Source organism: Salvelinus namaycush, chromosome 27 (assembly GCF_016432855.1).
Source record: "Salvelinus namaycush isolate Seneca chromosome 27, SaNama_1.0, whole genome shotgun sequence".
Lineage (NCBI taxonomy): Eukaryota > Metazoa > Chordata > Actinopteri > Salmoniformes > Salmonidae > Salvelinus > Salvelinus namaycush.
The window spans coordinates 35,836,074-35,863,877 of record NC_052333.1 but is presented as its reverse complement, the minus strand read 5'-3'; the positions used below and the strand labels follow the sequence as shown (position 1 = coordinate 35,863,877).

Here is a 27,804-nt window from a genome sequence, read left to right as displayed (position 1 = left end):
TCGCCGTAAAGCATTTTTGAAATCTGACACGTTGGCTGGATTCACAACAAGTGTAGCTTTAATTTGGTATATTGAATGTGTGATTTCATGAAAGTTTAATTTTTATAGTAATTTATTTGAATTTGGCGCTCTGCATTTTCACTGGATGTTGGCCAGGTGGGACACTACCGTCCCACATATCCCAGAGAGGTTAAAACAGACCGCTCGGTGCATTCAACATGTAAATACTTCCCACAAATACAAGTAGTGATGAAGTCAATTTCTCCTCTACTTTGAGCCAGGAGAGATTGACGTTAGCTCTCCAAGTACATTTAATGGCCAGCCGTGTTGCCCTGTTCTGGGCTAATTGTAATTTGTAAGTCCCTCTTTATGGCACCTGACCAAACGACTGGACAGTAGTCCATGTGCGACAAAACTAAGGCCTGCCTTGCTGATAGCATTATTAAGAAGGCAGAGCAGCGCTTTATTATGGAGAGACTTCTCCCCATCTTAGCTACTGCTCCATTAATATATTTTGACCATGACAGTTTACAATCCAGTGTTACTCCAAGCAGTTTAGTCATCTCAACTTGCTCAATTCACACATTATTCATTACAATATTTAGTTGAGGGTTAGGGTTTAGTGAAGGATTTGTTTATGAAATATTTAGGACTAACATATATTGCCACCTAATATATTTCTTGCCACCCATTCTAAAACTGACTGCAGCTCTTTGTTAAGTGTATTGCTGTATTGACTGACGTGTATAGTGTCGAGTCATCCGCATACTCAAAACCAGTGGCATGTCATTTGCAAAGATTGAAAAAAGTAAAAGGGGCCTAGACAGCTACCCTGGGGAATTCCTGATTCTACCTGGATTATGTTGGAGAAGCCTCCATTAAAGAACATCCTCTGTGTTCTGTTAGACAGGTAAAGCTTTATCCACAATATAGCAGGGGGTGTAAAGCCACAACACACATTTTTCCAGCAGCAGACTGATGGATGTCAAAAGACACACTGTGCAGCAAAACAGCTCCCACAATCTTTTTATCACCAATTTCTCTCAGCCAATCCTCAGTCATTTGTGTAAGTGCCGTACATGTTGAATGCCCTTCCCTATAAGTGTGCTGAAAGTCTGTTGTCAATTTGAATGCTGTAAAATAGCATTGTATCTTGTCAAGCACAATTCTTTCCAAAAGTTTACTACGGGTTGGTAACAGGCTGATTGGTCAGCTATTTGAGCCAGTAAAGGGGGCTTTACTATTCTTGGGTAGCAGAATTACTGTTACCTCCCTCCAGGCCTGAGGGCACACACTTTCTTGTAGGCTTGGATTGAAGATATGGCAAATAGGAGTGGCAATATCGTCCGCTATTATCCTCACTAATTTTCCATTCAAGTTGTCAGACCCAGGTGGCTTGTCATTGTCGATAGACACTTTTTGCACCTCCTACACACTCACTTTACAGAATTCAAAATTACAATGATTGTCTTTCAGAATTTGTAGTAGGCAATATCAGTGGGTTTTGTGATGAATGAGCCATCTGATTCAATGAATGATGGAGCACAGTTGGCATTTTTGCCCAAAATTTCATTGAAGATACTCCAAAACTTTTTACTATCATTCTTTATTTAATTTATAGTATAGTTTAGTTTTTTGTTAACAAAAAAAACATTGTACAGCATAAACACATTGAGTATGACATCCAGACATATCCTCCAACATAGCACACAGTCAAATAGTATCTCACTAGCTACAATACAGAACTAAACGGGTTCAAGTCATCAACTCCCAGTCTTAGCAACAACCATACAAATAAAAAGGTATCCAGCTTCTAGAATTTTTGTTTCTACAAGTGATCCTAGCAAGCATTTGTTCATAAGATGCTAACCTCCAACATTTATTCTATCCACTGTTTCAGAGTAAGTGTGGCATGACCCTTCCAAATTCTAAGGATTACTCTAGCTGCTGTAACGATATCGACAATGATCAGTGCAAATTCGTTACATTAAGCAACTCTGTTCTATCGCCCAAGAGACATATCAGTGAAACGGGAATTGGTAACCCCGACCTTTCCTCCAGATATTTCAAAACATCCTTCCAGAAAGGTAGTACATTCCCATATTGCATGTAAAAATGTCCAAATGTCTTTTTGGCATTTCCAACACAGAGAAATGTTGGTCAGCCCCATCTTACGAAGTCTTAGTTGGAGTCCAATAAAACCTACACTGCAGTCGGAAATTATTCAGACCCCTTGACTTTTTCCACATTTTGTTACGTTACAGACTTATTTTTAAATTACATATGTTTTCCCCCCTCAATCTATACACAATACCCCATAATTTTTTGTTGTTGAAATTGTTGCAAATGAATTAAAAATAAAAATGTATATCACATTTATATTAGTATTTAGTACTTAGTACTTTGTTGAAGCACCTTTGGCAGCGATTATAGCCTCAAATCTTCTTGGGTATGACGCTACAAGCTTGGCACACCTGTATTTGGGAGTTTCTCCCATTATTTCTCTGCAGATCCCCTCTAGCTCTGTCAGATTGGATGGGGAGCGTTGCGGCACAGCTATTTGCAGGTCTCTCCAGAGATGTTCGATCGGGTTCAAGTCCGGGCTCTGGCTGGGACATTCACAGATTTGTCCCAAAGCCACTCCTGTGTTGTCTTGGCTGTGTGCTTAGGGTCGTTGTCCTGTTGGACGGTGAACATTCGCCCCAGTTTGAGGTCCTGAGATCTCCGAAGCAGGTTTTCATCAAGGATCTCTCTGTAAATTGCTCTGTTCATCTTTCCCTCGATCCTGACTAGTCTGACAGTCCCTGCTGCTGAAAAACATCCCCACAGCATGATGCTGCCACCACAATGCTTCACCATAGGGATGGTGTCAGGTTTCCTCCAGACGTGACGCTTGGCATTCAGGCCAAAGAATTGGTTTCATCAGACCAGAGAATCTTGTTTCTCATGGTCTGAGAGTCCTTTAGGTGCCTTTTGGCAAACTCCAAGCGGGCTGTCATGTGCCTTTTACTGAGGAGTGGCTTCCGTCTGGTCACTCTTCCATAAAGGCCTGATTGGTGGAGTGCTGCAGAGATGGATGTCCTTCTGGAAGGTTCTCCCATCTCCACAAAGAACTCTGGAGCTACAGTACCAGTCAAACGTTTGGACACACCTACTCATTCAAGGGTTTTTCTTTACTTTTACTATTTTCTACATTGTAGAATAATAGTGAAGACATCAAAATTATGAAATAACACATATGGAATCATGTAGTAACAAAAAAGTGTGTTAAATCAAAATATATTTTATAATTTAGATTATTTAAAGTAGCCACCTTGCTGACAGCTTTGCACACTCTTGGTATTCTCTCAACTCTAGGTTATGGTCAACACTATTTTTTCCAACAGGTTGCTAAGAGCTGGCAGCAAGCTTATAGGTCTGCTGTTAGAACCAGGAAAGGCCGCTTTACCACTCCTGGGTAGCGGAATAACGTTGTCTTCCCTCCAGGCCTGAGGACAAAGACTTTCCTCTAGGCTCAGATTAAAGATATGACAGATAGGAGTGGCTATAGAGTCAGCTACCTACCATCCTCAGTAGCTTTCCATCTAAGTTGTCAATGCCAGGAGGTTTGTTGATCGATAACAATTTTTCCACCTCTCCCACACTAACTTTACACAATTCAAACTTGCAATGCTTTCCTTTCATTTTTTTAATGCATGAATGCATCACTGTTCGTTGTTGGCATTTCCTGCCTAAGTTTGCTCACTTTGCCAATGAGCCACTACACAGAGACAGATCGATTGGTTTCAACAGAGAGACAAGAGAGAAAGACATCTACGCGTAAATATATATTGCATTTCTAATCCAAATGAGCGGTAGGGTGCTAAGTACTCTGGTTACTGTGAGCGTAATTTCCAAATGTATGTACGATAGGTTGACCCTCTGTCTCTCCATCTTTCCCCACCCCCTTTCCATTGTGTAACAAACCATCATATCGTGTCAGTACACTAGGGACTTGTCATTTAAGTGTGTATGGGTATTCTGTGTTATTACTTCGTTAGTTAATAAATAAACTATTAAATCAATGTGTGTGGTACTGAATATTCAAAACGATTATGCGATGTTCAGAATGAGACTGATGAGGTAATAATTAATAATTGACTTATTGATGTAAGAGATATCTGTATATCTTTAGAGTTTAAGTCGGGAGATAGTAACTCGTTAAACAACTCTTCCCGTGGTGCCCCAAATTCCTAATGAGTTAATTGTTACATGAATAATTTAAAATCGAGTAACAATTAAACATAATTAGTTTGATTCGATAAATAACAGTCATCAGATTAATGATAGTCACGTCATGACACTGTTACTCCTCGCAGTTCCACATAGGGCAGGTCACAGGGAAGATTGAGGTTTTTCAAACAGCAGGGATGTAGATAGCAAGTAGCAGTAACATTTCTTTGCCGTTGCAAACTTCTTCCTCTTCATTGCCAGTTCCTTGGACAGGTCCGGGAAAAAAGACAGCTGACCGAATTCCCACTAAAAGTACCTTGTCCCGGACTGTACATCGTAGGAAGCGGATGAGAACCGTTCTCGGGGGCCTCTTCTCGCCAGGCATGTTTAAGCTGCGATGGGTTCATTAAATTTCAAATGTGCCTTTAGTCAAATCCTAATCTTTCTGCGATGATTTTCTGCATACACAAAATGTATCCACCGCTAGCCTCACTCCCCTCTTTCAGATTAACCAATCTCACCCTATTTCTCCTACAGTGGGGCAAAAAAGTATTTAGTCAGCCACCAATTGTGCAAGTTCTCCCACTTAAAAAGATGAGAGGCCTGTAATTTTCATCATAGGTACACTTCAACTATGACAGACAAAATGAGGAAAAAAAATCCCAGAAAATCACATTGTAGGATTTTTAATGAATTTATTTGCAAATTATGGTGGAAAATAAGTATTTGGTCAATAACAAAAGTTTCTCTCAATACTTTGTTATATACCCTTTGTTGGCAATGACAGAGGTCAAACGTTTTCTGTCAGTCTTCACAAGGTTTTCACACACTGTTGCTGGTATTTTGGCCCATTCCTCCATGTAGATCTCCTCTAGAGCAGTGATGTTTTGGGGCTGTTGCTGGGCAACACGGACTTTCAACTCCCTCCAAAGATTTTCTATGGGGTTGAGATCTGGAGACTGGCTAGGGGATGGGCTATTTACAGATGGGCTGTGTACAGCTGCAGGGATCGGTAAGCTGCTCAGAGAGCTGATGCTTAAAGTTAGTGAGGGAGATATAAGTCTCCAACTTCAGCGATTTTTGCAATTCGTTCCAGTCATTGGCAGCAGAGAACAAGAGGGAAAGGCGGCCAAAGGAGGTGTTGGCTTTGCGGATGACCAGTGAGATATACCTGCTGGAGCACGTGCTACGGGTGGGTGTTGTTATGGTGACCAATGAGCTGAGATAAGGCAGAGTTTTACCTAGCAAAGACTTATAGATGACCTGCCAGTGGATCTGGCGACGAATATATAATAAGGTCCAGGCGACGAGAGCATACAGGTCGCAGTGGTGGGTCGGAAATGTACATACACCTTAGCCAAATACATTTAAACTCAGTTTCACAATTCCTGACATTTAATCCTAGTAAAAATTCCCTGTCTTAGGTCAGTTAGGATCACCACTTTATTTTAAGAATGTGAAATGTAAGAATAATAGTAGAGAGAATTACTTATTTCAGCTTTTATTTCTTTCGTCACATTCCCAGTGGGTCAGAAGTTTACATACACTCAATTAGTATTTGGGAGCATTGCCTTTAAATTGTTTAACTTGGGTCAAACGTTTTGGGTAGCCTTCCACAAGCTTTCCATAATAAGTTGGGTGAATTTTGGCCCATTCCTCCTGACAGAGCTGGTGTAACTGAGTCAGGTTTTTTTTATGGCGGTTTTGGAGCAGTGGCTTCTTCCTTGCTGAGCAGCCTTTCAGGTTATGTCGATATAGGACTTGTTTTACTGTGGATATAGATACTTTTGTACCTGTTACCTCTAGCATCTTCACAAGGTCCTTTGCTGTTGTTCTGGGATTGATTTGCACTTTTCACACCAAAGTACGTTCATCTCTAGGAGACAGAACCCTTTCTCCTTCCTGAGCGGTATGACGGCTGCGTGGTCCCATGGTGTTTATATTTGCGTACTATTGTTTGCACAGATGAACGTGGTACCTTCAGGTACCTTGGAAATTGCTCCCAAGGATGAACCAGACTTGTGGCGGTCTACCATTTTTTTCCTGAGGTCTTGGCTGATTTCTGTTGATTTTCCCATGATGTCAAGCAAAGAGGCACTGAGTTTGAAGGTAGGCCTTGAAAAACATCCACAGGTACACCTCAAAATGACTCAAATGATGTCAAGTAGCCTATCTGAAACTTCTAAAACCATGATATCATTTTCTGAACATTTTAAAGTTGTTTAAAAGGCACAGTCAACTTAGTGTATGTACACTTCTGACCCACTGGAATTGTGATACAGTGGATTTTAAGTGAAATAATCTGTCTGTAAACAATTGTTGGAAAAATTACTTGTGTCATGCACAAAGTAGATGTCCTAACCGACTTGTCAAATCTATCTTGCCCAATCTGTGTTAGACGAAGCCTATATAACCAACCCATAAAGTAAAATTTAACAACCATATATGGCCAGCTATGTAAACTTTAACATTGATTTATCCTGCAATAGATGTCGTTCAATTGGTAACATACATGTGTCTCTTCTAACGCCTCTTAAGGGGAAATTAATCTAAAAGTAATGGAACGTTATCAGATTACGTTACTGAGTTTGGGTAATCCAAAAGTTACCGATTACAATTTGACAGGTAACTAGTAACTAACAAATTACATTTAGAAAGTAACCTACCCAAACCTGGTTACTAGCAAGTTATCGATTTCATTTACCTTGTTTCTATGTTGAGGTGGGCAATTTTTTTGCACTTTTCTGGGATTATTGATTGTTTTTATTGCTAAACTGCTAGGCTCATCAGAGAGAGACATGACCATGATGGTTGTGTTTGAGCTGATAGTGCAGGGTGAGGTGTACACAGTGGACTTCCTACGAGGGCAAACCGCCTCAGTGCTCAGGTTCATAGGCGCATGATTACTGCTGACAATAGCTGTAGGATTGACAGAGGCATTCATATAGAAGTATTCCTTCATATAGAGACAGCAGGCTCCCTAGTGTATGAACTTATAAAGCTAGGTACTGATAGGCAAATAATGCTTAAGCCATTTCTTAAGTCTCACTTTCAAGAGAGGACTTTTTTTATTTTTATCCCCTCCTAGCATAATGAGTTCCTCAACCTTATTACGTCAAGGGTGAAAAACACGGGAATAATCAGGCGAAAGTCTCCACCACAGTCTTTTATCATGCAAACCGTGTTGTTGGGCAGAGATGAGTTTCTTGGTGGCACTTCCTGGTAAACCATAAACTGCATTGTCACAAACCTCCTTGAATACCACAGAAAGGAGCCAAAAAAAGAGAAAGTTCCCATATTGAAATGGCTTTTCCCTTCAAAAGGTCCCAAGTTTTCTTTTATTTCTCAAGTGCATCGCTCAGCCAATGGAGCATGTGGGAAAATGATGTCAAAAAAAGAGGTGCCCTTCCCCTCTCTGGCAGGGCTCGCAGCAAAGCACCGAACACAGAGGTCTTTCATCTCCGCACCATGCAAACAAAAACAGCAAACCATAACATCTCCCCCTAAATAAAGGAACTTGGATTGAAAAGGGGGGAGGAGGAGGATGGGGGGGTGTATATAAAGCAGGTGAATTCCAGTGCTGCTAAGCCCCTACCAGCCCCATTCCCCAGAGAACTGAGAACACTGAGAGAGCAGTGACTGACTTATCTGCTGTAGTTAAACCCCCGCTGTAGAGGGGGGTAGAAATATCCTCCCCACCCCAGTGCCTCACTACATGGTTCATGCTTGAGCTATTGAGAAAAATAGGGGGTTTGGTAGATTAAAATTAAGAAAAATTTAAGACAGAGGACACAGTTTAATGGCTGAAAAGCAAAGGATACCCTTTTGCCTGAACAATGGACCAACCTTCACTTTCTGAGGCTCGCTGAGGATCAGATGAAGTCACTATTCATTCAGTCAGGGGGGGGAAAGGACTCAATTACCTCAACCTAAAGATGCTATCAATGAATAAAAGTGCATATTTTACTCCATTCATCCCAAACCCATTAAAAGTGAAAGGAATTATTTAATCTGGCTGCACGGCTGTGTTTGTGTGAAATTTGATGATGAATTACAGCCCTGAGACATGCATATTCATTGAGTAAAAGCCAAAGAATCCTAACACTAAGACCATGGCAAAAATAACAAGCAGGTAGTATAATCAGTAACATTCCACATGATTGTGCTTAAAAGAAAAGGGAAAAAGACAAAACAGAGAAAGTATTTCAGATCTTTTTGTATATCATGTTAAACATTCTAGTAACTGCCAATGTGCTCTGTGAGGCACCAGTGGAAATAATAAGTTCAGAAGATCTTGCATAAACAGGGTTCGATGAGGAACAGACGTTGGGGAATGTCTCACATCACAGAATGTTGATGTTCTGTTCAAACAACATCCAAATAAAAAGAGTGAAGCTACACCTGATGTCCTGTCACTCAGATCAAGTGCATTGTGCTGGCTTGTGTCACAATAGATTATGAGGCAAAAACCTTCTTGTGACTTTAGCCACACTGTATTGACTTTCTCCCCAATCTCAGTCTCCATATTGGCACTTCTGACATCTCCTTGAAATATTGAATTCCTCTCAGCCGCGGAGCTTACACAAAACACTGGCCCTTGCTGTTCGACCGACAACATCAGGGATCTTATTAAAAGGAACTTGTGTCAAAAAATGTCCATAGTGAGGAGTGTGTCAACCAACAAAAAGGTTAACACAGAAGACTGTGGTTGTGGCAAAGATCTTTAGGTAAGAACTCTATATACATATCAGCGCATGCCAGAGATATTCTTCCTTCTACTGTTGCCAAAACAGTGCCAGACAGCGGGATCTAAATCGATAGCCCTCTATCAGCTGACCCGCGTCCATCTAATCTGAAGATCTTGGGTTTGAAATCTTATATTTAGAAACGCGTTTCCATTAATCTCCTCGTTCTGGGGAGAATAAACGCTCAATGGGGATTCTGCAGGATTAACTTTGTGCTGAAAATGTAATTTAAATCCTGGGTTGGTTCATTTCCCTCCAGGTTAATTAGCATGGGGGTGACCTTTAGAATTGACAGGTCATCAGTGATTGATTACTGATTAGAGAAAGGCAGCGGAACGGAGAGAGGAGTTTTGTGGTTCTCAATGCTGTACGGGCCTTGAAACTTTTGAGGCTTATAATCTTACAAATCTGTCACCACTGAAATTTTATAAATGGTATGACAACATTTCAGTTTTTTTGTAGCTGCTTACTGTACATCTTTAATAAAGGGAGCCTTAAAGGGATACTTCGGGATTTTGGCAATGAGGCCCTTTATCTACTTCCTCAGAGGCAGATGAACTCGTGGATACCATTTTTATGTCTCCGTGTCTAGTATGAAGGAAGTTCGAGGTAGTTTCAAGAGCCAGTGCTAACGAGCGTTAGCGCAATGACTGGAAGTCTATGGGTATCTACTAGCATGCTAGCAGACACCCATAGACTTCCAGGTATTGCGCTAATGCTAGTTAGCAATGGGTATGTACTAGCATGCTAGCAGACACCCATAGACTTCCAGTCATTGCGCTAACGCTAGTTAACAATTGCGCTAACGCTAGTTAGCAACTTCCTTCAAACAACATGCAGAGACATAAAAATGGTATCGATGAATTCATCTCACTCTGGGGAAGCAGTTAAAGGGCCTCATTGCCAAAACCCCAAAGAATCCCTTTATATAAAATAGAGAGGTTATATTTGGTGTAACGTTATGGGTTATCTGTTCATACAAGTCTCTTACACAAAAGCACATATCTCCAACTTCTTTCTGCCTGTACACAAAAAAACATTTACCTTATTCTTGGGCGAGGACGTGTTCAGTACACTCCTGGTCTCTTTTCCTGTGTAGATCACCACCCCTATCACTGTGCCTGTCAAACAGAGAGACAGGAGAGCAATGCTGCTCATTAACTGGAACACACACACACATTTCAGACTCATCTTTGTCAAGTCAGCGGGCGGCAGGTAGCCTAGTGGTTGGAGCGTTGGACTAGTAACCGAAAGGTTGCAAGATCGAATCCCCGAGCTGACAATCGAATCCCCGAGCTACCCCTGAACAAGGCAGTTAACCCACTGTTCCTAGGCCGTCATTGAAAATAAGAATTTGTTCTTAACTGACTTTCCTAGTTAAATAAAGGAGTGAAAAAATAATGCAAAGTGCAGAGAGCGGCTATGCTCTAGGCTTGTAGCCCCACAGACACAGGTTTAATGTGCTAGGCTCCAGGTCCCTGGCCGGACTCTTCCCATGGAAGCAGCTCTTAAAAGCCAATCGATACTCCACCATCTTTATTTGCAGATTCATTAAGGCACCCTTATTACAGAAGACGAATGTGCCATTAATATTAAATGAGCTTAAATGGGAGAGCAAGACCACTAATAAAACTTAAATACAGCCCATGCAATCCCCCAACTAAAAAGGCTAAGAGGGAGAGAGAGAGAGGGAGGACACGACTGGGTGAGAAAAAGGGAAAAACTGTGATTGATTAGGTGAGGAGGAGAGAACATTCAGTGAACAAACAAATCAAATGTAATGAATCACCTTGACTGAAGATAAAAGGGCAAAAATGTGACACATGGTTTTGGCATAGACGAGTTTTCATTTAAATATGTGAATAACTTCTCACAACTTGACTTATCACACCTAATAGAGCAAAACCGTGATCATCTGAGGAGTGCTTTACCAGTCCCAGACAAAGACCTAAGTCTATCGAGTGTCCTTCTGATGAAAGCCAAGGATGTGGTGGACAATGACAAAGCCTTACAAGAATGATGTCAGAGGTCTAAGTTAGGTGTGTGTAAGTAAAGGTGGGTTGGGGGCAATAAAGGATGTGTGTTTTTGTGTTCAAGGTCAGGCCAAGGGAGAGAGGGACACCGCAGATCAATGGTGTGGAGAAGATGACAGAGAAAGCGTCAAACACTTTCTACTGAGACAACTGTGGTGTGGGGAATTAAGCTTAGCAGGCTGAGGTAGGAGAAAGTTACACACTAAGCTCACACATTTAATTGAAATGTATTTACATCTCCCATTTCCACACCATTGTATCTCACTACAAAAAGTCATTGGGTTGGATGGAAAATGTGATTCCAAGTCATAAACAACTACACATCAGAAATGTCTAGATAAAGCTTAATTGCAAACTTTGGATGCAAAATGAAAATTAAGAGTTTACCTATCTTGGCCTTTGACAGTAAACATTTCATAAACCACACAGTTGAGAAGTTTTTTTTACTTACCAGATGCCACAATAGTGCTGGCCCAAAGGGTGTGGTCAATGCTCAAACTCTCATGGATTTGTGGGTCACCGTCTTCCTAGAGGGGAAAATTAAAAAATATGTTATTCTTTGCTCAACATTCAAGTAGTAAAAGGTTACTTTATAGGGTATACCTAACCACCCATCCTTAGACTGTGCAGTCAGAATATCAGACTGCCATTCAGTACCATTCATTTCCATAAGCACCTGCTACCATGGGTCTGAGCTACATACTGTAGCTACATACTCCCTTATCGATACTTTCACTAGATGTGGCGATAGTGGGGAAAGGCTCCTTTAAAAAGAGTCCTGGGGGGGTTGCAGATGAGATTTCAGTGATACATAAGCCCCCAGAGGGTCTCGTTTCAGAGTAGTACCCCCACCCCCGACGCTCTTAAATAAAGATGTACACTGAAAACAGCTCGAGTCAGAATGAGTGCCCGAGGCCGAGGCTCCGATTTCAGCTCAAATTGCATGCCTGATATGATAACTATGATACCCAAGCGCCCACATCCGGTCAATTCATTAAAACAGGGGAAAAGGTGCATGAAAAATAAAATGGCAGGTTGGCTGAACGCTTGCCCGCTCTGACATTGACATCATTTCCCACATCGTTCTCAGTCCGACCACTGAATGTAGAAGTAGGGAACACAGAAAGAAACAAAGCTTCATATCCGTCTTGAGGAAGGAAAGGAAAGCCTCATAAATAGGTACGTTTAGTTGAAGGGGGCCAGTGGGAATGGCCGGGACTAAAAGTACACGTTATGCAAAGGAAGGCCGCGGAGCAGAGCGGAGCGGAGGATGAATGAGCAGAGGAAGTGCTCGCTCACTAAGCCTGGTGTGTGGCCAAGAGTGAAGGCGATACACAAAGCCCCTCTGTGTTGGGGCTCTACTCTCTCTGGGGGCTGCACTAATCTGCTATTAATAAAATAAAATAAGTGAGGGGACGGATGGAGGAGAGCAGGGAGGACCTTCCTGTGATGTCAGCACTCAGCACCATGCCTCCTGGAGATACTGCTGCTGCTCACACTATTCTTTATTGTTGCCATTTGTCAACGTGGTATATCCCTTTGTGATGTTGATCCTATTTTTGTGTTCATGTCATGTACCTTTCACATTTGTTTGACAGTGTGACGTCAGTGAGCCACTTACCCTTGTGAAGTTTCCCTCAAAACTGTGGATGTCCAGCTGAGGCTTCTGGGCATAGACATAAGCATTGATGGAAAAGAGGTCCTGAGAGAGGGGTAGAAATTACCTGAATAAAGTAATCAAGTAAATCTTTCACTTCATTAAAAAGCCTTCCTAACTCTCCCAGAGAGAGAGTATCAAAGGGTCAGGTCAGGTGTTGAAGAAACCTGTAAGGTTTGCCAAAGATAACACCTGCTTTAAAAGGATGGGATTATCATGTCAGCGAAAAGAAGTGTGTGTGTGTGTGTGTGTGTGTGTGTGTGTGTGTGTGTGTGTGTGTGTGTGTCACAGTAAAAACAACCCAAAACTATAAAAAATATGTAACTGCAAACACACATACAGTACAGGCACTCCCTTACGCTCTTCTATTATCCCAACCCCCTTAACTGTATCAAGCTGGGGGCTCCCGAGTGGCGTAGCGGTCTAAGGCACTGCATCTCAGTGCTAGATGCGTCACTACAGACCCTGGTTCAATTCCAGCCTGTATCACAACCGGCCGTGACTGGGAGTCCCATAGGGCGGCGCACAATTGGCCCAGTGTCGTTAGGGTTGGCCGGGGAAGCCATTTATTGTAAATAAGAATTTTTCCTTAACTGACTTGCCTAGTAAATAAAAGGTTAAAAAGCGCCATTTCAGTTGTATGACCTGTCGCCGATCTTACTGCAGACCACTCCCCTTGTGGAACAGAATTGATTGTAAACATTAAATTATTCAGACAGGCTGCCTCTATGCACCAGGTACCCTCAGTTATGCTCACATAGTGCTCTCAGGGTGAGAACATGGCAGGGAGGGACAGATTATCTTACTCAGCCCCAGCGCAGAGCTGTTGCCAGTAGATGCCTCCTACTGATGAAATACAGACTCTCTAGAGCCAGACACAATAGAGGCAGAATTATGTCACTTTCTGAGACACAGTTGCAGCAAGTGTCTTCCCACATAGACTAAATGTCTCATCAAGATAGGAAACGAAAAAGGAAATGAATGGGGTTCCGAATCAAACGTTCAAATAAATAATGTGCTTATGTGGACAAGAGAGTTTTATGAGAAAAGTGTATCTGAAGTTAGAATTTGTAACCTCAGCGATACTGAATTATGTTGTTTTTCCCCTCTGTCCAACATAAATTCAATTCACTCTCAAGTGTTATTGGGTGAAAGGTTATCCCTGTATAAAGATCATTCAATCATAACACATGGGACATATAACTAATAAAATAGAACCAAGCAGCTCAATAGACCTCATCAAATTGACAGAATATGATTTGGTTAACAACTGTACGGATCTTTTGAAACGCTTGTCACAATTCACTGAACGTTAAAATGACCCCACAGCCTTCTAAAAATCATCCTGTTACAATAAGTAGGGAGGATGGGTTTAATTGGGGTAAAAAGTAATACTACAATGATTGCCGTCCCCCATCGACTGGAAACCTTATATGGTAATGAAATCATCCAGTTGACTTGCTGAAACTTGAATTCTGTGGTCACATTAAGTAGTGACAGAAAAACAAACATAAATCTGAAGTGTTTACCGTAGTATCATCTCATCGTAGAGAAAGAAGGTACTGTGTTCTAGGGTATTCTGGCTGTCATGAGGATAAGGTTTCCATGCCACATTAAAAACAACCTAATACTGACAATAATGTTTTTAATAATACAAAATTGTTGAAATAATATAAATCACTGAATATAACATGACATTTGTCAGTTATATTAGTCACATACTGAGAACAGGTCATGTACATACCCCCAGAGCAGGTAGTCTGTGTGTGCAAACAACAGCAACTTTCAACTTCCAGTCTGTCTCTCCGTCTAATTGGTCCGTCCTGATGAAACATGAACCTAGAAAAACAAAAAGGTTTACAGTAGGTATGCTTTTAATCCCTCATTAAAAAAAAAACTGTGTGTAATCAGAGACGTTTGGGTTTAGTCAATACCTCAAATATGAAAGATATGCAGTACAGTGAAAGAAAATGTATACATATCATAAATATCAGTTCTTAGTCTGAAAGTATGAATGTACTAATGGTTAAACCATTACAGTATGCCTGCTTTCAACATGTGTGCACTGCACGATATAGAGCCATGAGAAAGCCACTTAGCCGTCCACAAGAGCCTAACAAATGCTTAGAGGTCATGAACTGTATGGATCTGAGGTAATATTCCATATGAAACTGATGGACGAGGACGGCTATTTGACAGAGAGGTTAAAGGGCAGCTTTAAATGGGCCCAGGGGGTTAAGCATGATGGAAAACATATCGCTGAGGATGATTCATGTCTCCTTACCCCCCGGCTGCTATGGTGACTCTGCTCACACAGCACCACTGAGATGTTGTGAGGGCATAAAGACATCAGTGCTCCCTGCGAGGGCATATTGGCACATATGAGATCGATGGAAATTATGTCCAGAGCCTCTATTTCTCCTGATACCTCTCAGAGAGGAGCCCGAGACCTGATGGGACCATTGATTCATTGATATTTAAATCATCAGTCACTGGAGGAGTCTGGGATATGGTTTCCATTCCCCAGCCAATCAGCTGATGGTAGAGAACACAGAGGCCTCTGATGAGACGAGTCAGTAATACCACACGGAGCTCAATACTGTCCCTTATCGTCAGTCAAAGGCTCATTTCACTCATGCATTACATTCTGTAGTACTGTATCTATAGTAAAATCATGGATTGATGTTGAGTTTCTGTTTTATTGCTTGTAAATGCAAAAATAGTTAAGATTATGATTAATACTGTACTTCCGTGGGCAGGGTTTTTCATTACACATATAGGTCACAGGACAGTCCCTAAATCTACGATAAATCATAATCTGTGTTTTTCTGGACAGAGAGCCAGATCTAGGGTAAATCCTGCTACTTTACTATAATGTGACAAGAGAGGATTATTTAATTCTGTGAGGACAGGCTTTGGCAGTACTGTATTTGAATATCTAATGCTTTGGGAATTGGAACGTGTTTATATCAAATACATTTTATCACTATCATAACTGTAAAGAATTTGTTCGGGTGTTTATCATTCCCAAATCCGATATCTGAATGTTCAACTCTTAATTCATTCTACAGTACTTTTTTCTAGTAAAAGTTGTACGAAACTCAACTTTACATTTCCAGAAAGGTTTGTTTCAGTGAGCTACAGCTGAATTAGATAGAAAGACAAGGTGGGATATTTGAACTGTCATGACTTTACTTTCTCTGCTCTATTGTATAACCAAAATTGCCCGTAAATATTAGTCAAGATAAACATGACACGGAAAGCATAAAGTTACTGACTGGATAATGTAATAACACTACTATAATTGAACAATCGCTTCCCCTAATCATTTATATGGACTACATAACTTTGTAGTGGTCTGTTAATGTCAAACTGTATTATCTACACTATAAATGCACAATGTAAAGTGTTGGTCCTGTGTTTCATGAGCTGAAATAAAAAATACAATTAAATCACAGAAATTCTTCATGCACAAAAAGCTTATTTCTCTAAAATGTTGTGCACAAATTTGTTCACATCCCTATTAGTGAGCATTTCTCCTTAGCCAAGATAATCCATCCACCTGACAGGTGTGGGATATCAAGAAGCTGATTAAACAGCATGTTCATTACACAGGTGCACCTTGTGCTGGGGACAATAAAAGGCCACCAAAATGTGCAGTTTTGTCACAACACAATGTCACAGCTGTCTCAAGTTAAGGGAGTGTGCAATTGGCATGCTGACTGCAGGAATGTCCACCAGAGCTGTTGCCAGAGAATTTAATGTTCATTTCTCTACCATAAATTGCCTCCAAAAACTCATTCTGATTGGCTGGGCCTAGCTCCACTCCCTTGCCCAGTCAAGTGAAATCAATTGATTCGAGCCTAATTTATTTATATCATTTGACTGATTTCCTTATATGAACTGTAACTCAGTAAAATCATTGAACTTGTCATATGTTGAGTTTATATTTTTGTTCAGTATAATTACACTGATGGTATTTGTTGTGCTTTGGGAATGCTGTGTTTATTCCATGTTACAGACACTTTGAGACCCTACAACCCACCAGTCTTCTCTGATGTCCTTAGAAATATCATATCTGCAGGGATCCTTTGGTTCTGCAACAAAACATTATAATGAGATAAAAACAGAAAAAGATGAGGTGAGAATTAGCTAGTCAACTAAGGCCACTAAGTGAGCTTCGTATGGTTGTCAAAATGTTAGCGAGCGCAGTAACAGTAGTCCTGGGATATTCCTGAATAATTTAACAAGGTCACTTCCTTGACCAGGCAGTTACAGTGATCCAGTCATATGAATCACTTAGGGCCATATGATACTCGAACACAAAGTGAATTTACAGGATTGCAACATTGCTCACAAGAGCTATAAAGACCAACCTTTTCAACTATGATGAGGTCTCCAACTTGTATGTCAGAACTCTTCACTTGAACTTTACCTGAGGGAAAAATAAAGAGAACCAAGATCACAAATGTCTGTAAATAGACAGAAACACAGAAAGCAATCTCTAAAGTGGCTCCTTTACAGACACATTGACTGTAGATTGACTACCTCATAAGACACACTATGAATGTTTAAACAGAGGTGAAATAAAATGCATGTATTGATCTTTGGTCGTTGAAAATGATGCTGACTCTTAAAACCACAACCCTGGTTTTTTTCTATCATTCTTCTTCTCACTCCCTCAACTTTGAAGAGATCGATTACCTTGCCCATGCAAATGTAATACCCTTCTGTTTTGATCCCCGGTCTGAGGCATAGACAAAAACATGGGCACACCAGGTCACTCTCAATTATATCCATTCAATACCCTCTTTCCGACACACAGACACACAGACAGACACACAGACAGACAGACACACAGACAGACACACAGACACACTAGACCAGGTGTGGGAAACTGTCGACCCGCATTCCTTTTGTGGGCCGCGAACCAATTACAACAAACAAAACATTTATTAATTTATTTTTGGGGGATTTATTTTTTTGGGGGGGGCTCCTGAGAGTTAGAATAATAGAATACACGTGCAATTTCTAAATTTGATGCACAACCAGCAGTCACTCAATTTGCCCATGTCAGCTAATATTTTTTAGATTGGTATGTTAGTATAGTGGCCAGCTATCTAATCGTGTAGTAAGCATGGTCGAATTACCGACTGGGGTGGGGCCCACTGATCATCAGTTATCATATTAAAAACTGAAAATATTTGCTTCCATCCTAAGGCAAAATGTGTAGAATTGCAGCGAACTTGCTTTAAAAAAAAAAACACACATTTTCTCTACACCCCATGGCAAAATGTGAATTTCAGGAAACTTACATTTTGTTATCATTGCTGTCACGAGGGCGGCCGCTAAAATGTTTTGCCCGGAAGGTGGGGGGGATGTGTGTACGCAGACCCACGAGACCCTGAGTTCCGTTTTTTTTGTGGCCCCCACCCAAGTTGCCCATCCCTGCACTAGACACACACATATTCTCTGTGTGAAACTGACATCGCTCTCCAGTGTCATGGATATCACACTAGAGGATTTCTTCACACACACACACAACTGTTTGCAGTCTTGGAAAGAAATCAATGCAATTAAAGCAAGTAGAATGACTTTCGTTAGAATGCAGAACCCTGTGAGTGTTGTTCCTTAATTGCATGGGGCAAGCTTAAGTACAACTACAATATCACTCAGCATCATGTGACCAATCAATTGTGAACAGAGGAGTAGCCATTTCCACAACAGTTACAGTAGTATCTTCATCCATACAGAGGAGGAGGGAAAAATGTTTTGTTATGAACCTCGCACTGTGAGCTTGCTGTAGAGCTGGGAGTTCATCTCCTTGTCCCTCTGGTACCGTCGGACCTCGTCCACGGCCTCACGCACCATTGTAACAGCCATCACAAAGCCCTGGGTGGCAGAAATAAAAACACACAGTTGACATTTAACACATAACAAGTACTGACAGGATGTAATTCAAGTGTGTTCATATTTAGGACTGGGACAGCGTCAGTTTTTGTGTTCAAAAACACAAAGGTTAGCCTATACAAAGCATTCACACTAATCCTGAAAAGTGAAAAACACATTTACCAGAGGTGCCCAGTAGGTGTACAAGTACCCTATTTTTAGGTCTGGCACGAACTGGGAGCAGGCCACCACTAGAAAGTACAGGTTCAGGAAGAACTTGAACTGCTGGTAGAGAACCTGAGAAGAATAAGAAAATGATGAGTGAATATCTGCACTGAAGAAAGAACGCAGACAACAGTCATAGCACACCGGATGGGTTAGATCAAATCAAACCTTGTCACGTGCTCAGGTGTAGACCTGCCAGTGAAATGCTTACTTAGAAGCCCTTAACCAACAATGCAGTTCAAGAAAGAGTTAAGAAAATATTTACTTAATAAACTAAAGTAGAAAATTATAAAAAAGTAACAATAAAATAACAATAACGAGGCTATATACACAGGTCCTAGACTTGGCGCTCCAGTACCGCTTGCCGTGCGGTAGCAGAGAGAACAGTCTATGACTTGGGTGACTGGAGTCTGACAATTTTTGGGGCTTTCCTCTGACACCGCCTAGTATATAGGTCATGGATGGCAGGAAGCTTGGCCCCAGCTTCTTTGGGCACAGAGACTATGGTGGTCTGCTTGATACATGTAGGTATTAAAGACTCGATCAGGGAGAGGTTGAAAATATCAGTGAAGACACTTGCCAGTTTGTCCGCGTATGCTTTGAGTACACGTCCTGGTAATCCATCTGGCCCCGCGGCTTTGTGAATGTTGATATGTTTAAAGGTCTTGCTCACATCGGCTACCGAGAGTGTTGTCACAGTCATCCGGAACAGCTGGTGCTCTCATGCATGCTTCAGTGTTGCTTGCCTCGAAGCGAGCATAAAAAGGCATTTAGCTCGTTTGGTAGGCTCGCGTCACTGGGCAGCCTGTGGCTGGATTTCCCTTTGTAGTCGGTAATAGTTTTCGAGCCCTGCCGCATCCAACGAGTGTCAGAGCCGGTGTAGTAGTATTCCATCTTAATCCTGTATTGACGCTTTTCCTGTTTGATAGTTCGTCTGAGGGCAGAGGGATTTCTTATCAGCGCCCGGATTAGTATCCTGCTCCTTGAAAGCGGTAGCTCTAGCCTTTATCACTATGCGGATGTTGCCTGTAATCCATGGCTTCTGTTTGGGATATGTATGTACGGTCACAATGGGGACGACGTCGTCGATGCACTTATTGATGAAGCCAATGACTGAGGTGGTATACTCCTCAATGCCATTGGATGAATCCTGGAACATATTCCAGTCTGTGCTAGCAAAACAGTCCTGTAGCGTAGCATCCGCGTCATCTGATCACTTCCGTATTGAGAGAGTCATTGGTCCTGCCTGCTTTAGTTTTTGCCTGTAAGCAGGAATCAGGAGGATAGAATTATGGTCAGATTTGCCAAATGGAGGGTGAGGGAGAAGTTTGTATGTGTCTGTGTGTGGAGTAAAGGTGGTCTAGAGTTCAGCCACGACTCGGTGAAACATATGCTATTACAATTTTTTATGTCCCATTGGTAGGATTGTCTTGATCGTATTTCATCCATTTGGTTTTCCAATGATTGCATGTAGACCAATAGAACGAGTGGCAATGGGAGTTTACTCACTCGCCTACGATTTCTCAGAATGACGGGGAGTTGGGCCCGTTCCCGAGAAACCAGTATATCCTCCTCGTCAAATTCGTTAAAGAAAAAAATATTTGTCTAGTTCGAGGTGAGTAATCGCTGTTCTGAAGTCCAGAAGCTCTTTTCGATCATAAGAGATGGTAGCAGCAACATTACGTACAAAATAAGTTACAAACAACGCAAAAAAAAAACTCATAAAATAGCACAGTTGGTTCGGAGCCCGTAAAACGGCAGCCATCCGCTACGGCGCCATTTTCACATTGAAGTGGAAAAAGATACAACAGCTCTGCTCTTACTTGTTACACATTAGCCTGTGTAGGGATGGAAGGAAACAGTGTATTTTTATGTTCTCTCGTTAATTACATTGAGATTTCACTTTGCAGAGACACAGAGTGTTCCCAATGGCAGCGACGGGCACGTCCTGAGTCTGACAGAATAATCTATGAAGCAGAGCAACAGGTTCAACAACTGGGCCTAAGTAAGGCGCTCATTGTCTTGATAGTACTGTATTGTGTTTGTCTAAATCCGCGTTTGTTTCAAGTGGAAGATATTTCCAGGGGAAATTGCACGAGTAGATGTGTCAGATGGCACACACGACACAACACACACCTGGGACAAGTGTCACACAAGAGTCCCCTCCCGGGTGTGGTGAATCGACCACACTTTACAGACACTGTCAACTTATGCGTGATACTTCTGTGGGGAGTCTGAACTTCTTTAGCAGAGCGAGTTCAGATCAGAGATGCAGGAAAGATGTGCTTTCAAAAAGGATGCCATATGACTCCCACTAGTCTCCCATATGTGGGAGTTAGACTCCCACTAGTCCCACAGATAGCCAAATTCATTTTTTTTGTAATGATCACAATGATGAGCGCTTGCTTCCAGTCCCAGAGTATTAGAGCCAATGGGATCAATGAATGACGCTCTATAGTAAATGAACTCCTTGACCTTTAGGATAAAGCATACTGCTGAACCATTTAATAATTCAAAGTGTAGGAGAAAAGCAGAGGGTTTGGCTCAATATGGATGAGAATATGTACGTTTCTGAGAGACAGTTGACATTTTATGACTCTGGCTGAAGGCCAGTCTCTTCATCATGAAGCCATTTGGTAAATAAAACTGAGCTTTGGTTGATCTTAAGCTTTTTCTTCAGAGTCAAAATATGTTGGAAACCTAACATTACACCTCAGTTCGTGACAGCAATTTCTTCACAGCGTGTTCTTGTATACATTTTTCTAAATATATGTTGGAATTGTATGCACCCTGAACTATTATAAATTGGTACATGACACATCTAATATAAGTTTGTAATAGGTTTTTATTTTGTCCTTTAGAACGACACATTTCAAATATGTCTAAAGAGCATCCTGATAGATAAGCTAACATTCAGCACTGTGTGTAAACTCACCCCAGGCACAAAGGTGAAGAAGTTGTACTTCTGGTTTTTAATGGCATTCTTGGGGTACCTTTCCTCACACTTCTCCGGGTGGCCCAGCCACACTGTCCGGGCTTTCAGCTCCTTCGTCCTCCGACACATACGAGCCAAGCAGTCACAGCAGCTGAGGGACAGAATGAAGAACGTCATCGCCGTCACTAAGAAATGTGCTGTGAGAAACAAGCCACGGGTGACGACGAGTAGTAGTCCAAGAACAGAAGAAACAAAAAAGGTGTTCCAGCCAGGTAATCCAAACAAAAGAAAAAGGAGAAAGAATGACATCTTAAGAAAACATAATTGGAGTATAACTACATACGTCCCAAACAAGGTTTTTGCTCTCACGGTTATCTTCAATTAAACACAAAAACCTAAATAAATAGCCTAACACTAAACACGTTTTGTTCAGACGGCCTTCCTCATGGACGGCCTTTGTAAATTTCTGTTTAAGTGTGGCATCACTGCTATGGAAATAGAAATGTCAGGTGAGCTACCAAAGGAAGTTGCGTAATGTTTACAGGTAGATTTGACAAATGTAAAGAAACCTCTAGCTATGGAACGGTTACTTTACACAATTATCATGGGATGTGTACTGTATTACTGGGGTTCAGCCTGGATACTGCAAAGTAGAGACTAGTACAGATTCTTCAGTACACATTCACCTTCTCCCAGAGCAGGCTAGGTCTCTCATCGTTCATAGCATCGCTGAGGAGAAACAATGTGGCGGTCCAGCCTGCTAATTAAATCCTAAGCCATGTCACTGTTAATTAGATCTACTGGATTGCTTTGACACAATTTATAACAAAGCACTTTTAGCACTTTAAATGAACTGGAAAGGTTAGGAGCACTCCAGGGCGGATTTCCCATGTGAATGTTACGGCAGCCAGACTTCATGGCCAGCTGAAGAGACAAGTCAAGTCCCACTCAAGAGCCAGACATAATGTCCTAAAAAGCATTTATTCCATATGTAATAATTGCAAATATTGTCTACTCCATAGGTTCTTTGTGAGTTTTGCCCGGGGTGGCTGAGTGGCACTGGTAACATCCAGAGATTAGCCATTTCCCATGCATCTGAGTCTACAAGAGGTTGCAAAGAGGCCAGAATATCAGTTTCAGTAGAGTCTCTGCAAACACATTTGACATGCATAATGGCTACTTCATAATGGCTGAGTGATGTGGACTGTGTGTGATACAACTGCTTGTCTTTAGACAACTAGCTAGTGGTAGGGATAGCTAACACATATGGGTCTATATTCAGATGCATCTGACTAGGCCTCTGCCCTAAACTCTGGCACTAGAGAGAAGAGAAAGTCTGGCCTCATGGTGTACACCGTCATGCTGATTGCCTTGGCATTTACACTCTTTAAGCACATTGGCAAAACACAAAACAACATAAATCAACTTTGAAAAAAAGATATGTTTGTGTTGGCTTCTATGTAACCCCTCTCTACATGCCACCGTCCAGATTCATAAGTGAGATTATTTGCTCAAATGAATACTATTTAAATAATAGGACATTTGAATAAGCAGGGGTTATTCTGCGTGAATTATTTGTGTTTTATAATCCTCGGCTAAGCATACATAAAATTACTGGAAAGCATCAAACTGGTCAGCTGTGAAAAATCCGATTTGTTCATTAGGGAAAAGATCAATACGCAGTTTTGGGCTGGAGATGCACCACTGATAACCAAACGACACTGAAAACGGAATATTCTATCAAATTCCTGCATAAACATTGCTAAAAGTTATTTGTTTAGCATTAAAATATCCCTCTTCCATTTGTTTACAAACCTTATTACATTTTATTGGTGTTAGTGCTGATAAAAATTGTATTTTAGTAGAGGACAAAACCCGTCAAATAAATCATTAGCTGGATAAGCCGCATTGTATTGTTTGACCTCAAAGTATTTTGGGACTGGTAGTGCGTATCGAGGAACTCAACCAAAAACACCCCCTCTGCTCACTTCATGCACAGCTACCAGTGCGTTGGAAATCCAAACTGAGCTTCTCTGGCATACAATACAAATATACCAATAATGCCCCCTCCCCTCTTCCCCAACACACACACTTTGGGGCAGGGAATGCCAATATTTTTGTGATTTGAACTGAAGTCCCTAAAATTACATTATCATATAGGGCTCCCGAGTGGTGCAGTGGTCTAAGGCACTGCATCTCAGTGCAAGTGTATCACATCCGGCTTTGGCAGGCCGTAATTGTATATAAGAATTTGTTCTTAACTGACTTGCCTTGTTACATATTTTTTTTTTTTTTTTTTAAATAAACAATTAAAAAAATATATAGTATAGCTCATCTTTCAATAAAGCCACTGGTTGCTTGATGAAAAAACTAAAACCTTTCGAGAGCCCCTGGATGACCAAGGCTGAATCCCAATTCTGCACCCTCCTCCCAAAGTGTGCACTTACACATTCAGGACATGGATTTAAAAGCATTGGATTTGTGCAAGCATTAGCTAGAGGAAGTTTCCAACATTGTTAAATCTTTGACAGGGAGTGTGCAAGTCAGGAGAAGGGTGGAGAATCAAATCAAAGTTTTTGTCAAGTGCGCCGAATACAACAGGTATTCACCTTAAAGTGAAATGCTTACTTACAGGCTCTAACCAATGGTGCGGGGAAAAAAGGTATGTGTGTGTGTGTAGGTAAGTAAAGAAATAAAACAACAGTAAAAAGACATTTGAAAAAAGAGTAGCAAGGCTATATACAGACACCTGTTAGTCAGGCTAATCGGGATGCAGCCCAACAGTTAGTGGTTCCACTTCCCGCCTACCTGCCACAGAGGATCTTCCAGCCTCCCATGAGGAGCCACCCCAGGCCTCTCTGTCTCTGGTTGGCCCTGGCCCGAGGCAGGGTGTGGTAGTCACTCTCATCATTCTCAAAACCTTCCTCAGACATCATCAGGGGCATCTCGTCCAAGTTAGAGGGTTCATCTTCTAAAGAATACCTGGAAAGGAAAAACAATAAGCTTTACTGTAAATAATAATACAGCTATATACAAGTTCATTTCAAGCAGGCACAGATACTAACAAACCTGCAGTGAACATATTGACAGAAGAGACCTTACAGCAAACGCATGTATGCCTACAAAATACAGACGTTTGATCACTGGGCTTGATGTTACAGCAAAATATTTACAAAAACAGGAAGGAACTCATGGTAAAAGTGAGAACTTGGGAACTAACAATAATGAAGACGAGGGCAGAAAATTCTAGACAGTTGTTTACCCAGACAACAACAAAGGCCTATCAGGGTGAGGATCTGTATTGATTGCAACCTTAAAGCAGGGGAACTTGAACATTTGTCAGTTGGTTTCACTGATTCACTACCGCTCTGATAAAGAAAAGGTTCAATTAATTCATTTGCTGACACATTCCTCCTACTTTATTGCATTACATCGATTTAACTGGGCCACATTTGTCACTTAACAAATAGGATCCTAGCATCCAGATCCAAACATGTATGGACCCTAACAGTCTTGATGCATGTAAACTAATCTCTACTGCATTTTAAAGCTTTAATAATCGCTGATGTAGGAATGAAAGACTACTGACAAATATAATTAAGCCAGGTTGGCTTGGTTCCTATGTCCTGGAGTAGCACACAATTCAGATGAACACTAGGAGCACAAAGGAAAGTCTCTTGGGGACATAATGTCTTATGCATAAGGACTTAGGAGCAGATCTACTACAATACCAGGTAAAGGAGGGCCTCTCAATGAGCTGGACTAACTACACAACATACTGTAGATTCTGTTCATCTTGCCTCAGTCATTGAATGGGTCCACAACTCTCCAGTGCAACACAGACACATTTTGATAGATAAGCTACAACGCAACTGGTTTAGTCCCATGAGGGCATCAGATTCACTAACACTAGGCTATACTGGTGATTAGAAGAGCTTCTCCCCTGGTTACTGTAAACCCCTGGCTATTTTCCTTTCTGTGTTCATGTTATTATATAAGTAGGTATAAGCTATTCCATTTCTTCAATTGATCCTTTGTAAAAAAAAATATTTACAAACCACTTTGCTTGAGTAATAATTGGCCCTTTCAAAATATCAAAGGGATAATGGATAAATAATTGAAAGTTGCTAACAAGTGCAAAGGACCCATTTAATTTGGGTCAGCCTACATTGTCTAGCATTTATTTTCAACAATGCACAGTCTCATCATGAAAACCTGCAAAACATGATACCTGCACTGTATCAATTCCAATGCATAGCCTCATCATGACAACCTGCAAAATATGATACCTGCACTGTATCAATTCCAATGCATAGCCTCATCATGAAAACCTGCAAAATATGATACCTGCACTGTATCAATTCCAATGCATAGCCAAGGCCTACATAATGCAACACTGAAACAATGGTTCCCCTACATTCGAATGGAGGAGTGAGGAGCCATGCCCAAGACAAACACTAGGCCTTGCATATTAACCTGGCCAAGCATTTGTTGATTAATCGTTTAATTCCACTAACAATTACACAAAAATGGACAAAGGCAACAATTGATGATGAAAATGTGGTGTTGTTGTACTTGTAAAAGATATACATGAAGCGCAGATGGAGGGCTTTAGTACAATCTCAGGGCCAACCCATCCCATACAGTAACACTTGATGCATTTAAACTCTACCGAGCAGTGCAATACGCCAAGGCAGACGATTCTATGAGCTGGTAAACCAGGGAGATTCCCTACTAATGTTCCTGCTGATCAGAAATGTAAGAGTTTCTGTCAGACATATGATGTGGAGGGGCTGTGGTGGAGAGAGTTAGCCTAGTTGGAAGTCATTCCAAAAGAAACTGCACTGCTGACAGCATCGTTGAGGATTTGATTAATTGGAAAACAAACATGATTAGTTCTAAGCTAGGCATATATAATAATATCTAGAAAAAATGAAGTGTGACGTTTTCATAAACTCAGTCCATGCTGAATGTCCATGGCTAGATGAAGAGTGAAAGTAAGGGACAACACCTTTTCAATATAAACCACCTACAGCGATTCAAAGAGCCATGAAAATAGGATTGTGATGGTGTAAGGAGGTAGGGAAGCACGTTAACTGGCATTGCTTTCTTAAAAATGCACTAACAGACTCGGCAGTGAATGTCTTTATAATGGCCACATTCGGGGTCCATTAGCAAGGACATATCCTCAGCAGCAGGTTATTGATCAGTGAGCTAGTCACGCACTCTGCCTCCAATTCTCTTCCTACTCGGAGCCAATCCGGACCAGCAGATGAGGTCGCACTGTGAGTTCATGAGTTCACTTGGAAATGTGGAATTATAAGCACTGTTTGCCAATAAATAAGAATTTGTTCTTATGACTTGTCTGGTTAAATAAAGGTTAAATGTAAAAAAATGTGTATAGCCAACCTAGATAAATAACCAGACGACAAAGGGGTGAGTTGTAGAAAAACGTCATGTGACGCTTGGCGTGTCAGCAAAGCTGTTCTGTTGTCTGGCGGTGCTTGGCAAACAAAGGGCTCTTGAGTCTTAGTCATTCCTAAAATAGCAATAGGTCTTGTCTACTTTTCCTAGTCAAGAGAGATTAGCAGTTATCATACAGCTAACATTAGCTAGCAAAGAACCCTGCTCCGTTTGTTGAGGCCAGAGGTAAGAATTGCTTACTAGCTCACGCGGCTAGTCACGGAACAACTACTATTTCAACGTCCCCAAACTACTGAAATATAAATTAAATACTTATAACGATGTCTCCACCGGTTGAACAAAAAAACGTGTCCCATACCTAGAATGTCTTGCAGTGTTGTAATAAGCAATTTTTCCCGAGCCCTTCCGCATCGGGTTTAGCGGGATGCTGTCAGCCATCTTGGCTGGACTATACACATCTTGACGTCACTGCCATTACCGGAAAATGCTTTTCTTACAGTATGCTGTGTTCAACGTATCTGGGAACTCGGAAATTTCCGACCTCCGACTTCAGTGCGTTACCGACAATTGGGAACTCGAAAAAAACGAGCTCCGACTCGGAAAATTCTTTTGAACGGTCATCCAACTCGGAATTCCAACTCGGGAACGCGGGCCTCTTTCTCGAGCTCCGACTTGACGTCGTGA

The 27,804-nt window shown here is 41.3% G+C and overlaps 1 protein-coding gene across 1 annotated transcript in view; it reads right to left on the bottom strand.

The window, feature by feature from the left end:
- The window catches only part of LOC120022542 (probable phospholipid-transporting ATPase IIB), a 49,333-nt gene extending 21,754 nt beyond the window's left edge, over positions 1-27,579 (bottom strand). The window contains exons 1-11 of the mRNA XM_038966492.1: positions 27,479-27,579; positions 24,505-24,678; positions 21,697-21,847; positions 18,720-18,833; positions 18,431-18,539; positions 17,024-17,082; positions 16,693-16,744; positions 14,392-14,486; positions 12,612-12,692; positions 11,442-11,517; positions 10,002-10,078 (exon numbers count right to left, since the gene is read on the bottom strand). Coding sequence (XP_038822420.1) covers positions 10,002-10,078; positions 11,442-11,517; positions 12,612-12,692; positions 14,392-14,486; positions 16,693-16,744; positions 17,024-17,082; positions 18,431-18,539; positions 18,720-18,833; positions 21,697-21,847; positions 24,505-24,678; positions 27,479-27,558 — 1,068 coding nt within the window. The 5' untranslated portion in view covers positions 27,559-27,579. The remainder of the gene's footprint in view (positions 1-10,001; positions 10,079-11,441; positions 11,518-12,611; positions 12,693-14,391; positions 14,487-16,692; positions 16,745-17,023; positions 17,083-18,430; positions 18,540-18,719; positions 18,834-21,696; positions 21,848-24,504; positions 24,679-27,478) is intronic.
- Between the last annotated feature and the right edge of the window lie 225 nt (positions 27,580-27,804).